The sequence below is a fragment of the Coffea arabica genome, chromosome 6e (assembly GCF_036785885.1).
Source record: "Coffea arabica cultivar ET-39 chromosome 6e, Coffea Arabica ET-39 HiFi, whole genome shotgun sequence".
Taxonomy (NCBI): domain Eukaryota; kingdom Viridiplantae; phylum Streptophyta; class Magnoliopsida; order Gentianales; family Rubiaceae; genus Coffea; species Coffea arabica.
This window is the reverse complement of record NC_092321.1, coordinates 20,345,279-20,363,541: the sequence shown is the minus strand read 5'-3', so window position 1 is coordinate 20,363,541 and position 18,263 is coordinate 20,345,279. Positions and strand designations below refer to the sequence as shown.

General features: G+C 33.5%; 2 protein-coding genes across 2 annotated transcripts; one reads left to right on the top strand and one right to left on the bottom strand.

The window, feature by feature from the left end:
- Positions 1-6,219: 6,219 nt before the first annotated feature.
- Positions 6,220-8,310, top strand: LOC113738366 (hydrophobic protein LTI6A-like). Its single transcript, XM_027265540.2, has 3 exons — positions 6,220-6,639; positions 6,981-7,082; positions 8,031-8,310. Exons 1-2 carry the CDS (start codon positions 6,550-6,552, stop codon positions 7,065-7,067), a joined length of 177 nt encoding a protein of 58 aa, XP_027121341.1. The 5' UTR covers positions 6,220-6,549; the 3' UTR covers positions 7,068-7,082; positions 8,031-8,310.
- Positions 8,311-8,547: 237 nt separating this feature from the next.
- Positions 8,548-14,625, bottom strand: LOC113739992 (microtubule-associated protein 70-1-like). The gene is made up of 10 exons (XM_027267448.2): positions 14,200-14,625; positions 12,415-12,500; positions 11,297-11,362; positions 10,959-11,129; positions 10,694-10,864; positions 10,429-10,584; positions 10,191-10,337; positions 9,705-9,776; positions 9,019-9,570; positions 8,548-8,926 (listed from the first exon to the last, which is right to left on the bottom strand). The coding sequence occupies exons 1-10, from the start codon at positions 14,444-14,446 to the stop codon at positions 8,735-8,737; spliced, it is 1,860 nt and encodes a 619-aa protein (XP_027123249.1). The 5' UTR covers positions 14,447-14,625; the 3' UTR covers positions 8,548-8,734.
- Positions 14,626-18,263: the final 3,638 nt, after the last annotated feature.

Below are 18,263 nucleotides of genomic sequence, written 5' to 3'. Positions count from 1 at the left end.
TGATATATGCATCAAGGTAATTTGTAATCAATATAGGATGGACCGTTGGTTTTTTTTCTTTTTCTTTTCTTCGATTATATCATGGCCTAAAGTACTGGAATTTAATTCTCTCTCACTAATTACCTTTTCAATTCATCGAAACTAAAAATTGCAATGGTCATGGTCAGAGTACATTATTCAGAGTCAATATTAGAGACCACAGAGTTATTTTTTAATAAGAAAATGTGGATTATCATATAGAGCTACAACTTCCGTATATTGCAATATCACATATGACACTAATGGAGGTGTATGTAATTTATTTCTTGATTTTGTGAATAAATACTGGATCCTATTTCACCTAATATGTAATGGATATTGAAAATGAAGAGCAAAGTCAAAGGGAGTCTCATACTACCAAAACAAAAACAAAAAAAAATCAAAAAATAATAAGTACTAGTGCTTAAGGTACAGTTGATGTGTGTGCATGCAATAATAAAAAATAAATAAAATTGTTTTGTTCGAAAAAAATGATAGGAGAATTTTTTTTAAAAAAAATGAAATGAAAAATTATGAAGTGCAGAGAATGCAAAATCTAAAAGAGGTTAGAGTAATAGAAACAAATTTTTTGTTGCATAGCTTGTAATTGCAAATGGAATAGATAAAGAAACAACATTTTTTTTTTGGAATAGATTATTGGAGGAGTGTAACTTGTTTGTAATTGTGATGAGTAAGTGACTCTTTATGGTTGTTTATTGAAATGTACGATTTCTTCATGGCCTGATTAGGACTATTTTATTATTAACAACACATGCTGATTTCTCGCTTTAGTCGGAAAGGTAGGGCTAACTAAGTCCACAAATTTTTTTCTAGGCATGGGTGCAACCCCTCAATTATCTTTAAATTGGATTTTATGCCCTAATAGTTCATTTCAGCAATTAACTACCTTCAATTTTTTTTTTTTTTTAACGTTCCGCAACATTAAATTAAATCCTCACAAATTGAAGCAGTTTTAGATCTGTAAAAGGACGAAGTATATCCGTGTTATTCTCTTGTCTCCAATATTCCCGTTGATAAATCACTAATATACGAAATTTTGGTTTTGCTTCGAACAGATTTTCTCATTCATAGCTATCCGCTTTGGTTTTACTTTAGACGATTGCTCTCCACGATATTGATTATCCTTTGCACTTGGAGACAGTTTTTTGTTTTTCGGAGACAGACATTTTATTAGGCTAGTGCCGTTTTTCCAGTTTTAGTTTTTCTTTTTCTTGAACAAAAAGAAGTCATTAAAATATTATTAATGTTGAATCTACAAGATAATGTATAATGGATAATAACATGTTCTCCAAATTAAGGTACGCGGATTGTGCACGACTACCGAAAACAAATGCAATAGTTTCTATATTCTAGGTTTTGTATGATGGTACTAAGTACTAACTAGACGTCTAAGTTCTATCTACCAAGATTGCTTTCCACATTAATGAAAACTCATGAAGACTAATCGAGCATCGATTTAGAGTTGCATGATGTAAGTTCATGGCTAGGCCTTTACTAAGCATCCAAAAAATAACATTCTTGCAGATTAAAAGAAAGGTTATGACCTCGTTCTGACCCTATCTCCATATTATGGCCTTCCTTTTCTATCTTCTATGAAAATTTTTGCACTTTCTTTTCTTCTCTTTCGGTCACTTTTCTTTACCCTCTCAAGAATATAGGTGAGAGTTTCTAAGTTTTGACATACAAATAAAGATGAGGGCTATATTTATAGGAAAACAAAATGGTAACGAATTAACAAGAGGAGAGATGAAATTGCAACACATATCATAGGGTCATGACATATGTCGACTTGGATGGCTTGGATAGTTTGGATGACATGTGTCACACTATAGTGTCACATGCTAATTGTTGTGACATATGTTAAACTATGCGACAAGTGTCACTACTAGAAGGAAGAGGGCGAAATCATTTGTTATTTGTATACTTAGTCCTTTAAGTTTGAGTAAATTGTGTTCCATCCACCGGTAGTTCAACTTATCAGTATTCAGGATTTTTAAGTAAATTTTTTGAGATTTTACATGTCCCTTTATTTAAGATATTACACGTAAATATAGAAGTACCCTCATTTGAATTCAATAAAAATAGTTTCAAAACCAAAATTCTTAATAGAGTCAAATTCAACTTTCCCTCCAAAAACCAAATTCTAGTTTTCAACTTAGGATTTAAGTTTATGAGTCTTAGTTAGTAGGGCTATATGATTAGAAAAATTCTAAAAAAAAATAGGGTTAGCCTAATTTAATCATAGGGAGCAATTACCCGGATTTTTTATTCTAATTTTTTAAATATTTTAAATACCTAACTTTTTAGAATACTTAGTAACCATAGACTGGTCAAATTTGGGTGCGTATGGCCCCGAACCCCATTATGCATTGTGTGTTAATAATTATCCTAGTAATACGAATTTCATTTATTAAGTGCTTTATTATGTTAGAAAATCCTCTTTTATGATTTAATTGTAGAGTGTGATATTAGATTTGCTTTTTGAATAATTATAATTTGCTAATAGTATATTTAGGAGTTTAGGATATCCTCTTGAGTGGTAAAACTAAGGGGTCCAAGTGTGAATGTTACGTTGAAGCATATGAAAATTATATTAACCTGTTTATTCATACAAGTAAATTCCAATTTCTGTTCAATAAAAAAAAATGAAAGTTGAGTATAAATGTATGAGCATAGAAGGAAAGTGTTGCTCGTAACGTTAATTTGTTTTGGAAAATTGAAATTAAACCAACACGCTATCTAATTACGTTTAGCAATAAATATGAGTGCACGCATCATGGTAATTTGTGTGTGTTAAATGAGTGCACTATTCGTCGCTACTAATTACCATGTATTGTGTGTGGTAAATGCGGGCATACTTCTTTTCAAGTATTGTCTCTACTAATTATTATTTTGCGGGTTATTAATGCCTTTTTATGCTAAACTCTTCGTGTAGACCATCAATCAAGTGGAGAAAGCGCAATAAAAAATTACTAGTGTTAGAAGAGAAAGAGCAAGTTTAATGCTTTTAACACAAAGTTAAATTGCTGGGAATAGGAAAGGGTTGTGGTGAGTTAGCTCTATTCGTCGGCCAACTTCAGCAAGCGTAGAACACTTTAAAAGTTGATAAAATAACGCCATAAAATTTCATTCGGATTTTAGCCTTGTGAACATCCCAACAAAATCCAACAAACTGTAAACGCCTCTAAGAAATAGTTCCTTGTAGCATTTAGGTTAATAAACATAAACACTGTGTAAAATATAACATTTATATTAGGGATAATTGCAGAAACCTCCCCTGAGATTTTTGACATTTGCACTGACCTCCCTTCTAGGTTTAGAAATTGCATTCACCTCCCCTGAACAGTAACAATTCATTGCAGAAACCTCCCTGACAGCTTTTGTAGAAGTGAGATAAGAAATTTCTTCCAATTTTGCCCTCTTCTTGCTTGACAATTATTATTTGCTTGACAATTACTTAACTAATTATCTAATTAGTTAATAGTTAAACTAATTAACTATTAACTAATTATCTGATTAATTATTAACTAATTAACTAATTATATAATTAGTTAATTAATTAATTAACTAATTTCTATTTATCTAATTAACTGCTTAACTAATTAACTAATTAACTAAAGCTATTGTCTGTCCGAAACTAACAAACTATTTGCATGTTAAACTAATTAACTGATTAATTAATCAACTAATTAATTAACTAACTAATTAACAGATTATTTGCATGTTAAACTATATGCAGTACGCATTACCTATTTAAAGTATCGGCTCTTTATGGGTATTTTACTTTCAAACATTTAATTTATGATAAAAACATCAATGTTTGTAAGTAAAATTCAAAAAGTGTTACAGTAATATTCTTACAAAAAGGGAGGGGCATAGGGCCATAAATTAAATGTTTGAAAGTAAGAATATTTGATACTTTTTGTAACACTTTTTGAATTTTACTTACAAACATTGATATTTTCATCATAAATTAAATGTTTGAAAGTAAAATACCTATAAAGAGCCGATACTTTAAATAGGTTATGCGTACTGCATGTAGTTTAACATGCAAATAGTTTGTTAATTAATTAGATAATTAGTTAGTTAATTAGTTAAGTAGTTAATTAGTTAATTAGTTTAACATGCAAATAGTTTGTTAGTTTCGGACAGACAATAGCTTTAGTTAATTAGTTAATTAGATAAATAGAAATTAGTTAATTAGTTAATTAATTAATTAGATAATTAGTTAGTTAATTAGTTAAGTAGTTAATTAGTTAATTAGTTTAACATGCAAATAGTTTGTTAGTTTCAGATAGACAACAGCTTTAGTTAATTAGTTAATTAGATAAACAAAAATTAGTTAATTAGTTAATTAATTAATTAGATAATTAGTTAGTTAATTAGTTTAACATGCAAATAGTTCGTTAGTTTCGAACAAACAACAGCTTTAGTTAATTAGTTAATTAGTTTAACATGCAAATAGTTTGTTAGTTTCGGATAGACAACAACTTTAGTTAATTAGTTAATTAGATAAACAAAAATTAGTTAATTAATTAATTGGATAATTAGTTAGTTAATTAGTTAAGCAGTTAATTAGTTTAACATGCAAATAGTTTGTTAGTTTAGGATAGACAACAGCTTTAGTTAATTAGTTAATTAGTTAATTAGTTAAGCAATTAATTAGTTAATTAGTTTAACATGCAAATAGTTTGTTAGTTTCGGATAGACAACAACTTTAGTTAATTAGATAAACAAAAATTAGTTAATTAGTTAATTAATTAATTAGATAATTAGGTAGTTAATTAGTTAAGCAGCTAATTAGTTAATTAGTTTAACATGCAAATAGTTTATTAGTTTTGGACAGACAACAGCTTTAGTTAATTAGTTAATTAGATAAATAGAGATTAGTTAATTAGATAAACAGAAATTAGTTAATTAGTTAATTAATTAATTAATTAATTAGATAATTAGTTAATAGTTAATTAGTTTAATTATGCAGAAATAGTTTGATTAGTTAATAACTATTAACAATTAGATAATTAGTTAATTAGTTAATAGTTAATTAGATAATTAGTTATTAATTAATTAGATTATTAGTTATTTAGTTAATTAGTTAATTAGTTAAACTATGCAGAAATAGTTAATTTAGTGTAATTTTTATTAACAAATGTTTTGTTGGGTTTGATGAAAGTACTCATCACATTCACTTGGTAAAATTAAATCATGTCAGGGGTACTTTAATAAATTGACCCACTTTTGCCTATTAAATTGCCTCCAACTTTTGATAGGGGAGGTCAGTGCTATTTCAAAATTGATAGGGGAGGTCAATGCTATTACTATAAAAGTCAGGGGAGGTTTCTGCAATTATCCCTTTATATTAATACAAAAAATACATCACATGAGGATAGGATAATGTCTTAGTTAATGCACATAAATCTTATCTAATAGACACCCTTCGAAATATATCAGTGCTAAGCATTCCTGAGAATTAAGAAACGATTCATTATCTTGGTCCTATTAATTTCAAGATATTTGAGTACAAAAGAAAACAACTCAAGGTTTTTCTGGAATAGAGAATGTATGCTTGTTTGTTTGTTTGTTCGTTCAGCAGTTGTGTATTTACATTCAGACTCTACTACTCAGTAGACTTTTGCAAATATGTTGTGAGTAGAAGTGGCAAAATGAGATGCCACTTCAAAAGGGTTAGAATAAAGACCCTGTTGCTGGTCATTTTTTTGGTTCCAGGACCAACAGTCTCTTTTTTTTTTTGGTCATATTCGGAAGTCACGTTTTTGAGATGCAGCTTCTTTCAGTCACATTTTTTTTGCTGAATCGCACTATTCCCTTTTTTTTTTTTATTTCTTTGTATTGTTTATCATTTTATTCCTTCTTTTTGCACTTTCGCACTAATCAATGAACTCCGATTCAGCAAGAAACCAATCCAGAATGATTGAAAGAACCACCTCATTGCGTCTACTTGGCAGCAATAATACAACGGGACATGCCATTGTGGTTCTTGGATCGATCGTTGGATGAAAAAGATTAAGGGCGGCAGCAGTAGTAGTGTTGGAAATCTAGCGATATGTTTTAGTACGTAGCCTTATCTCGTTATATGGTGGATTATGTCATTCTATAAAGCAAGGGATGAATTCACTTTTTCTCGAAAATTAAAGCTGGCATGGTTTGGTTGAATTTTTGGATAGTGTTGGAACATAATAATAGAAATGGGCTTCTAACATCTGGAGGAAATTTCTTGAGCGGCAAATATTTGATGTTCATCTTCCCTGCACTAAAAGCCAGCTCTTGTGACTTTAAGGAATATGCCAAGAACACTCAATTTAAGATAAACCACATACTAAAAGCCAGCTCTTGATTCTCCAGATCCTCCTGCCACCTCTTACCTATAAATCCCACCCCTCCCGTTTCAGTTTCTGCCACTTCACTGCGTGACCCTGTGCAGCGAGACTTGTACCTTGGTTCTAATTTTGTTTTATCAGCCATCCCAGAAGAGATTTTTCTTGAGTGAAAATGGCAGATGAAGGTACAGCCACTTGTGTAGACATTCTTGTTGCTATCATCCTGCCTCCTCTCGGTGTCTTCCTCAAATATGGTTTGAAGGTATATTATATGTTAATCCCCTCAAATTTTCTCTCTCTTGAGTATACTATGTTAAGAAAAAAAAAAAAAGGAAAATTTTGGCTTAGATCTTAAATTTCTTGTTAATTTGTAAAGGAATAAAGGGTTAAAATTATCTCTTCCCTTTTAGATTTTGGCGTTCCAAGGTTTGTGGTTCATGCATGTTTTTTTTAACACAGACCCGGAATGGTAATAAGTTACTATGTTTTTTGATTCATGCCAAAAAAAAAAAAAATTGTTACTTTTGTTTGTTTGTTTTGTTTGAGTGAAAAAAAAAGAGGAAATTTTAGTGAGATTTTGATGGTTATGATATGTGGGAGCAGGTTGAATTCTGGATCTCTGTGTTGCTGACCATAATTGGGTACCTGCCTGAGATCATTTATGCTGTATGGGTCATCACCAAGAAGTGATCTACTCTCCTGACGGTAATTAATTCACACTAACCTTTTTTTTTTTATTAGAATAGAATGATCACTTGGTACTAATATGAGTTGTGTTTTGCTAATGGCGTCCAATGAACACATAATCTATATTTAATTCTTTGAATTTACCACTAAATGCACCTTGGCAAACCTGTAATTGCTCCTCCTCTTTTCAATCTTTTGTGAAATGGAGACCAACCCTTGTGGAGAAACCCCTTATCAAATAGGTGAAATAAGAAAAGAAACAAAAATCCGGAGGAGATCACTCATGAGTGATTCACAAAAAGGCACATCTTTTCAGTTTTACCATTTTGAAAATGCCTTTCTTTAGCAGGGGATAAGAACAATCACACTAATTTTTCAGCCACAATTAGGAGGGGATTAGGATTGCACGGTGGGGACAAGGGAAAATAAACTTCTCTCGTCTATTTCGTATGCCAAAGCCCAACGATTGTTATGTGCTGTTTGTCTTGTCCCACTTTACACCCAAGTGTTTAGTGCCTCATACTTGCACTTTTTCTAATCATATTATTGTTAGAATTTAGGGCCCAAAATGATTTTCTCATGTCTCAACTGTGATTTATGCCAAAGGACCAAACGCCTCATAATGAATTTTCATTGGTGGCTTGAATAGTCTAGGAGACCACATTCTCGAATCCTGCTCTTCTTTTATCCCATCGACACAAGTCTCTGCGTAACTTGAAGACACGGTTTTTTGCCTTTTGTGAAGAAGTGGTATATTCTTACTAATTGTGTTGGCTCTAGAACCTTGCTCTATTCGTGCTTTACATCAATTGAAAGAACTTGTACATATTTTGTAAAGAGAAAAAAAAATTAATTCTAATCTTGAAAACATTCCTTTTTCTTTTTGGTCATATTCGGAAGTCACGGTTCGTGTTATCAAAAGGGTTAGATTAGGTCCAGGGTCTTACTCTTATTCTCTTTTGGCAGGTGGGATACGAAGATGGCCCTGGAATATTTTCTTTTGCATGGAATTTAAGGACAGATGGAGTACTACTATTATCTTGGTCCTATTAATTTCAAGATATTTGAGTACTAAAGAAAACAAATTCAAGGTTTTTCTGGAATAGAGAATGCATGCTTGTTTGTTTGTTTGTTCAGCAGTTGTGTATTTACATTCAGACTCTACTACTCAGTAGACTTTTGCAAATATGTTGTGAGAACGAGCCAGCTTAAGAACTCAAATAAAGAAGACTCGTATTACTGTTAATAGTTGCAGAAGCTCCATTTTTGCTATTTGTACCATACAAAAAAATTGAAACCTTTTTCCACACTAATTTCCTTATACACAACAAACCACCAAAGAACACTTCATAGAAGATGTTCTTCTAATGGACTCAACTTTGGTTTGCAACACAAACAGCTTTGTCATTTTCAGGCCTCAGACAATGTGTAGATGCAAATTATCGCCATACAGGCCAAAACTGATTTATAATGACACGAGGACTGAGAAATAATAAATTAAGGTCGTTAAGTTCTCCTGAAGCCAACTTTTGTGCAATACTATCCACTAGCACTGTATTTAATCATGTAAATTAAATTTAAACGCAAGGGAAACTGAATTTTGAGATGGTCTGAATTCAAGTGCACAAAACAAATATAGACCCTAAATTGCCCAAGCATAAAGTTAGATTTCACCTTATTGCAGGTTGATGAGTTCCATTTACAGCTCCCCTTGTAGAACTTACACGTCTCAATTTTTGATCTTGTTCCTTGCCAATACGAGTAGCTGCAAGTTCCTTCCCCATAGCAGCTACTTCTCTACGCATCTTTTTGGACTCAACTTCCATAGCTTTATTCAGTGTTTCTACCTTTTTTGCCAACATCTAAACAAGTCCACACGCAAAAAGGGCTCAGAGGGAGGGAGGGAGTGAGGAACGGAGGGAGGGAGGGGGAGAGAGAGAGAAAGGCACCAAACCTCGATTGAGTCATCTTTGTCCTTCAGGCTCTGATCTTTCTCTTGGCAAGCTTTCCTCAAAGTTATAACCTCCTTCTGCAGCATATCATACAACATACCAGATACATAATCTTCATTCTCCCCTTCGGCTTTATCAGCTGCATTCAAGTTACGAATCTCATTCGCATAACCATTCTCATGTATTCTTGCTATTTCATTACTATGCCTATGATCACAGGAATTAGTGAATCTGTTATCTATGTCATTTTCATATGTTAGAGTGTTTTCTCCATCCAGTGATCTGCTACCACTACCAAATAACGTTGATGAGAATTTTGACTGCTCCAATAATGCTGAAGAACTATTTGTTCGAAATGACCTAGACTGAAACTTTGTCTTTTTCAATGAAATCCCATTTGATGGAGGTTTGGACAAACTTTCTCCTCCTCCAAAAGATTGGCGCCGTGAAAGACCATTACACACACTTCCTCCTTGTGGAGTAGAGCGGGTGGTACAAGTTGAAGAAGCTTTTAGCCTTTCTTCCAAAACTTTAAATCGTAAGTGATACTTCTCCTGAGAAATAAGTTATCAGCATGTTATCGTACAAGTTGCGAACAGGAAATGACATAAGCAAACCTGTGAGGAAATAATTGAAAAATATCAAACAACGACAAAAAGGGAATTTACAGAGCCGTCCAATTTCTTACTTTTAATTGTGCTTCTGCCTTTGCAGTTCGCTCTGCAATTGCCACTTTGTCTTTAAGCTGTTGCATTTCTCCCTATTCACAAATAGCAATATTTCTTAGTTCGTCTGAAATATAAAGAAAGGACTGGCTTAATACGGATAACTTATGGTCAAAACTGGAAACACCAGTAACAAAATTAGTTCCAAAACTTCCCTGGCATTACTTTTGCTGCAAAGTGGCAAAACAATGACTATTAAGACATTGATATCCCGGTCAATAGTCTAAACCCTTTTCCAAATTCAGATCTCCTCGCTTGATATAGCACAGCAATATAAATCAGAAAAAGTTTTTCCTATCACTAATGAGGAGTCACAGTATGCTAAAGGTCAAGTACGACCCAATTAGTGATTTCTGTACTGTTGACTTGCCTATTAGTATATCTGCTTACAGAAACAAACAAGTATACACACTAGACACATAAAAGATTAACCTAAAGCCATCACATGCCTGAAGAAGTCTTCTTTCTTCCAGCCATTGCTTTACAGGCATTACTTTGTCATTGGAATCTTTCCACTCATTAGCAACAACAACAGCAACCCGATTCGCTGAAATCTTTGCACGAGCTAGTTCACGGTCCAGAATTCTTTTTTCTTCCTGTTGAAGCATGGAAATTAGTCATCCCAGAGAAGCTCATTGTAGCAACGGCTAAGGTGTTTAGATTTAACAGTCCTACAGTAACACTTACGTTCAATTCTTGCATCTTTCGCTGGTAATCGCGTACAGCATTGGCCGCAGCACCTCCAGCCAAAACAGCCTCCTCAAGTTCATGTACAGTTTGCATTAACTTTTCAACCTCAGAAACCTTCTGCCTGTGCATCTTGTCCAATATTCTATTCTCCTCCTGAAGTAAGAGCACAATAGATCAAGTGAATCTGTAAAGACAAAAATTATCTGATGGGCAACACACTTTCATCCATACCCACAAGAAGAGACTTCTAAAATAGTCAAACCTGGCATATCTCTATCTGTTTCATCAAATCTTGGTTTTTGTTCTGCAGATCATCAACCAAGGAGGCTTTCGCCAATGCCATTTGGACAGTTCGCTCAGCCTCCAACAGAGCAGCCTCTTTGGACTTAGTAAGTCGATCCAGGGCTCTATTGTCATCTTGTAGCTTAGCTACCTGAATTGAAAAGATGCAAAAGTACATCACTTGGAACATACATGCATTTTCATATACCAGAATTGAAACTAGATCAACAACAAAGTTTATGTACCTCCAGCCTGGCCAACTTCAATTCTGCCTCTAAAGGAGTGATAATGGCTTCAATAGGAGGCATTTCATCATCTTTTTGACCTGCATGAACTCTTCGAAGAGTAGCTTCTGCAGCAAATTGTGCTGCCAGAGCTGTTTTCTTTTCTTCATTTATTTTCCTAACCTCTAAATTCTGAGAATCATAATAACTTGACTGTTAGATGTCTTAGCTTCTGCAACAAACTGACGGAAAATGTTGAAATTCTAATTTTCATTGGGGGAACAAAAACAATAAAATTAAAAAAAAATAAATAAATTCCTAAAGAAGCACTATAACTATGCAGTTAATAAACACTTCACCTTGCTTTCCAAAAGTGCTTCAGTTGCTTTCAATTTGTCGTCAATTTTCTTTAACTCATCCGAAAGCTGATGTAAAGTAAACCATGATAAGCAACCTTACTAAGTATGAAAAGGAATCACTAGTCAAATACTGAAACATGAAGGAAACCTTTATCCAATCAATCACACATTCATAGCATGTGTATAGCGTTATGTAGATATAACACAAAGTTTCACGAAGATATAAATTTCCATATAACAAATTCTAACACCAGCATATCTTTGATAGTGACACAGTCATATGGGTACTTTACAGCACTTGCTACTTTGGTAAGATCATTCAATAAAAATTTTTACACCAGCAAAAACAAACATGGGGTTTTGGGCCAAAACCCAAATGTTGAGATTGTAGATTTTAAAGTTACCATTGATCCTTTTATTTTCTATGCCTTCCATGAATAGTGGAGGAATGCTGAGATTAAAGGTCTATAAAATGCTCCTTTATGCGGCACCATGGACGATAAATTGCAGAGTACCAGTATCTTTCTCTCACTCATGAAAAGATAAACCAAATCTTCTAGATGTAAGAATTTTATAATTGTAAAACTTCAAACAAGTATTTACTGTAGCCTCATAAGTTCTGCAGTTGTTCTACCCTTGAAGGAGGGAAATGTAAGCAAAAAAACCTCTTAATAACAACCATTTTGGATCATATTTCTCTTCTTCTGCTCCCTATGGCATTGACATGGAACCAGGAGAGGAAGGCATCCATTTGCTACTTTCATCTCCTTTGTCTCTCACAAGTTAATGATTTTTAGGTTTCTCTCGATTATCTACTCTAAGTTCTACCAGCTTCCTTTCTAAGTTCTGCCAATACCACAGTTCAAGTCCCTTCTTTGTCAACTGAAATTTTAAGCTTCTTACATCATGTTCTTTTCTCTTGAACAATTGATATTTTCTCCTGAATTTTAGCTGTTTTAATTTTCATAAGCTCACTAAATAAGACAATTTGACGCTTGGTTTCTGGGAAGAAAATGAAGTCAACAATTTTTTTCATTTACATTGATCTTTCTTCTTTAGACTCCTTCATCTTCACTAAAATCTCAAAAGGCTTTGAGCAATTAACTGAACTAATTTACCTCCTCAACTGCCTTCTCTTTTAGGCGCTCTGAGTACTTCAAGGCCTTGATTTCTGCATACGCATCTCCCAGATTCCTCTCTTTGTCTGCAATTTTCGTAAACAACAATCTTCAATGAGAACCTTGCCTAATGTCTCAACTTGCATAAGAAAGAACCTGATTTGTTGAATCCATATATGTAGTTTAAAGAAAACAAAGGCCAAAAAAAAGGAGAGAAAAAAGATCGCTGCTCTGTTCAATCACTTGAATGTTTCAGCCCTTGTTCATGTCTTAGAAGAGATGGATGTACTCCAAGAATTGGAGAATCTCTAAAAGAAAGTAGTTAAGGCTACTGATGTCCAGAGAGAAATTCAATTACAAGGAAAAGGGAATTGATTAGTTACTTGTCTCTCAATGACATGCAAAAGGGAACATTATAATTTCACCCTGGAATCTCAAATATGTATATATCCTTTTTATCACCCTTGGAAATTATCAACAAAATGTTTCAATCCAAAGTACTTTATAAAATTTTTTTTAACAAAAAAGTTAATCCTGAACCAACCAACACCAGATACAGAAAAGCGGAGGGGAAAGAAATAAATGCATGAATGAATGTTTAAATCATGCACTGATACTCTCGTTTTAAGTTCCTTTGAATCTTGACAGCACTAAAGGATCTGCTTGACCGTCCTCTCCATTCACCTCTGTAATTGAAATTTTACCTCAGCAACACTTACAATCATATGCCAAGAGAATCAAAATACCAATCTAAAATCACATTTCCAACACACACAAATTTATTAACACAATTTTCTTATTTTAAAGTTGAAGCTCTGTATTGATTTTTTAAATTATTATGAAAAACATATAGTACAACTCTTATTTCAAATTATGCCACATTAAGCAGAAAGATTGGATACGTCACGGAACCATACAAGAAATGGCAAGAACAAAACCCAAGATGGTCTTTTTCCTTGTCCTATACTTTTGTTTCTTTCCAAATAGTTCACATAATGGAGAAGTTAATAAAAAAATTAGGACATGGGCCATCCATTTTCTTGTTTATGGAAATTGAAACATAAACAAATACTTTCCAACACTTTCATTGAAACATGACAGGCTCCTGATACAAACACTTTCCAACAAATTGTCATGATTGGTTTATAAAAACCTAATATAGTCCATCCAATTTCCACCAAAAAAAAAAAGAATTCTTGAAATTACTAATCAAATTAATAATGTCTAATTAAAAAAATATATATGCCTTCAAAAATGAATTCTTGAAATGACTTATCAATTAAATAAAGTCTCATTAAAAAATACAATTATGCCTTTTTAATGGAAAAATGAATAAATTACAAAAAATTGAAGAAATATTATTCTAGTCCAATTTCGTGCCTTTACCAGATAGTTTTGATTCTAAAAGTATCAATTTCAAATCAAGTTTAAAAAAAATAAACAACAGAATAGAATATCTTAAACACGGACAATTTTCTATTTTTCCTTTAATAAAACTAAAATGAAAATTCCTTTCTCTTGAATTTTCACCAAAAAAAAAAAAGAATTATTTTAACGATGATAACCTTTTTTTAAAATCAAAAAATTCTAAAAATACAGATATTCATCTAATAATAATCGTTAAAATAATTCATGTTCCAGCTCTCTACCAAATAACATCCACAAATTATCCTCCATTTCGTCCAAAATTATAACGTCCTCAACTCCCACGAGGTTAATAAAAAAAATTCCCAAATTGCTTCCACAAATAGAAAGAGAGCAAGAAAATGATGGTTAAATTGAAACCTCGGACTTCATTTTCCAGGCGACTGAGCTCGACGCGGAGGGGATCAGAGCCGTGAAGAAGAGTAACCAGCTCGTCAACTTCCCCGCCGGCTCTGGAAATGCTCGGCGCCGGAGTCGGTTTCTTCTTCGTCTTAAGCGAAGCCGACGGCGTCAGCTTCGGCGGCTCCGGCCAACTGACGTCGCCGTTACAATTATCAACACTGCAATTGCCGTTACTACTACTACTAATCATCTGAGCGCTTGACATTATCAAGCCGCAATTGCGTAATTTTTGAGCTTAATTATATCAATATTCAAAACCTAATTACAATTTGGGGAGAAATAATAGAATTTTAAGATTTTTCTTTTATCTGTGCGTGTTTTCGACGGTGTGCTGGTGTGTGTTTTCTGGAGAGATTTTTGAGAAGAGACGGGAGACAGTATGAGGGGGTTGGTTTATATAGTGAGCTGATAAAAAGGGGGTTTAGGCGGGGATTAAGTTTAAATTTATTTTAATGTCTAAATTAGTAGAGCTGTTATTGTCTGTGCAACGGTGCACGTGATACGGTGTGTCTGCGTTTTTTCTCCGTCCTTTCCCTTTTGGGAAGAAATGTTGGAAAATTTTTGGGAGAAATTTTTTGCCATGAGGAGGGAAAGAAGATACTATTATTCATCTTTTTGTGTTACTATATTTTTGGATGGTTAATGCTGCTTGGGAAAAGTTATAAATCAGACAATTTTAATGTTGATCACAAGATCGAAATTCAAAATATTTTTATTTTGATCGCAAAAAACATACTTTACGGACAATGTATACGTTGTAGTTTGACGTTAGATGTTGAACACAAAATCATGAAAATTATGACCCCAAAATTAATAAACTTGTTAACAACTCAGCACATTCATTGGTTGTTGTTGAGTGTATGTATCATCTGCTGCTGAGTTGCAAATGGCCTGGCCAAGGGGAGGATAAATGTGTACCCCAAGCATTCATTAAGTTGCTTTTCATAGTTATATAAACATTACACGTGTATTGGTGCAAATGCAGTTAAACATTTGGTGCAATTAGCAGTCATTGCCATACTTTCAAGATTTGGTTTACAAGTTGACGGAACAAAACTCAAACCCAACAAATAAACGATTTGTGAGATAAAATTCAAATCCAACATCATTTATATTTATATGTATGAACGCACTTATATATTGAATTTGTTATAAATGAATTTATGTATACAAATAAAATTTTCGCGTATAATTATATTGTACAAATGTACTTAAGATTATATGAGAAATACAATAACTGAATAATCGTACACATACTCTAGTCTCATTCAACATACATCGAACTGTCGAAGTTTAAGAAGACAATTTAAGCGGCAAATTTTTCATACATATGGTTTGGGACAGGATCTCCATCTTTGCATTTTAGTAACTAAATTCAACTTGTAAACAAAATTGAGAATGATATCACATCCACATTTGAGGTATTTGCAAAACAAAGAAGACAACTACTTACTTTTTTTTTTTAAGGCCACTAATCCACTATGCCAGAACACAACAAAAGAACATACGTAATATACATTTTTTCTAGTCAATCAAGAATTATTTACCTACCAAGACAAGTTTTGTAAACCAATTTATAAACCCTTGGAAATTCACTTTTCAAATAGACCCAAAAAAAAATTTGAATTCAAATTGAGCCTATTCCTTTTCTTCTTCACTTTTTTTTTTTCCCTTAAGAAGGGGTTGTGGGGATCTATTACTGTTTATTTTACATTTTCTTTTAGGACAGGGCTGGATGAGGAGAAGATTGGATCATAAATGCTCGGATATATAAAAATCTTTTGCATAACAAGACTTGATCAATTATTGTATTGCCAAATATTAAGAAAGAAAAACATTAGTTAGACGTCTTTTCTTTGTCTCCAATAATTTCCAAATATTGTACAACGGCAACATTCATTTTAGTCTCAATCCCAACGGTCACAATTTCAGCAACTAATGTGGTCCTTATGCATAAAAGCGTAAAGGGCTGTGTAACTTACCGTTGCAAAACCGCATAAACATCAACACGCTTTCTAGTTGTAGGGCTGCTTAAAAGGCAAAATAACACAAAAGTGAATTTGTCTTCCCCTTTAGAGATGTATGCATATCTGATCAAAACAATCCAAATTTCTCAAGACCCTTTTTCTTTTCCATCATGGACAACCCTTTTTTGAATTGCAATCAGTGTTCTTGCATTTTAATCAATTTTCAGTAACTATAGTTTCTAACTTAATCACAATTAGCTTGCACTAAGAAGAGATATTGAGCGATAAAATCAGGCCCCAGTTCACATAAATTGGTTTTGAAGCTTAATTAGTAACCCCATAACCCTTGATTTTGTCCAGAAATATGTATCATGAACCAGAAAAATACCCACTGCCACCAAAAAGTGAAAAAGAAAGTCTAGGAGTAGGGAGGGGACAACCAATTTTTCCTTTTATAGTCCCCACCTCATGAAACTACTTTTTCCAAGAATTATTGCAATGTGGCTGTCTAAAAGCATAAGATGCAGCAAATGAAGCAAAAACACTCTATTTGCTGGAAAATAGCTCATTAGCTACCGTAAGGTCATTCTCATGATCACATCTTCATATCCAGTATTAGTAAAAGACCATAACCACTAATTACCTTACCAAACAAAATGCAAGAAGGAAAAAAAAATAAAGAATTCATTACTGACTATTAACATCTAGTTTAATGACCTATTATCACCCCTGATTTCTTCTTTCAGGAATAATCTTGAAGGCTGGATTCTGATGGTGCATAATAAGAAACTTAACAGGATCTGAAGAGTTGAATAGCAGGAGAAATGGGGTATGCGGCAAGAGAAAGCAAAGAAGAAGACAAGTGCACATGGTAGTGGGGATGGGAGAAAGCGTGTGAGAGCACATGCGGTGCCTTGATAGACAAAGCGTGAACCTAACCCCAATTTGCCCAGTCACTGGGGTCCTTTGATTTATGCTCTCATCCACTTTAACCCCCCACCACACGGGCGCAAGATATACACAATGACAAACTTTGTAATTGTAGATTGTCAACGTGTTGTGAGTTGTGACCAAACAAGTAAAGATTTAAGCTCAGCCATTGTGTTGGAAACATTCAAATTTGAATCCTGGAATAACTAAAGCACAGTTGATAGGCGATTTTGTTTTTTTGGTATAATAAAGTTTGAGTGAGTTCAGTTTCAGTTGTAACCACGAGCCAATTGGCAGGCGATTGATAGAATTATTATAAGATGCCTAATGTGGCCGTAGCCATGCGTGAACCTTGAAATGGGGCAAGGCTCCTCTCGTTGTAGACATTTTTTCACCAAAAAAAAAAAAGAAAAAAAAACTCAGATTGCCAGAGTTCACTTACTCCTTGGTACATAAGTTGTCAGATTTCTTCATATTTTCAAAACATTTGATTGCTTTTAATTTTCAAAAGAAATAATTGATTGTAGAAAATAGCCATTCAACTTTGACCCGAAAAAATTAGCTATCAAGATTTCTTGAACAGTTCAATATAATTACGAGCAACATATACTCCCACATACACGTAACTCGTATCAGAAAAAAAACATTGCATGTTTTCTTCTACGATCAATGACAAATGTGAACGGATGGAAGACTGAGGCACCAAATCCTAAACGGTTTCACCAAATCCTAACCAGACTGAGGCACCAAAACCATTGCATGCTTTAGGCCTAGGGGTGTCAGTCATACTTTTTTTTTTTTTTTGGGTCAAAGCCCAGAGATGTCCTACTGTTCTACTACTCACATGTATCAATAATTGAAGTTTCACCATTGAAGACAATCCTAGGCAGTTCTATTGACAAAGCATTGTAGCTTCGGTGGGTGCCAATTTTATGCAAGTGGGACAAAATCTTTGGTAAAAAGACCTAAAAAGCTTCATTTGCTTCCTAAAGAGGGGAAAACTGCACCTGAACCATTACATCTAAAAAATCCGTGAACCCCTTGTCCCCACCTCAAATTCCATCCTCTACACCCAACGAATTAATATCATTAAGGATGGATGATACGGTAGAGGACCCATGTGCA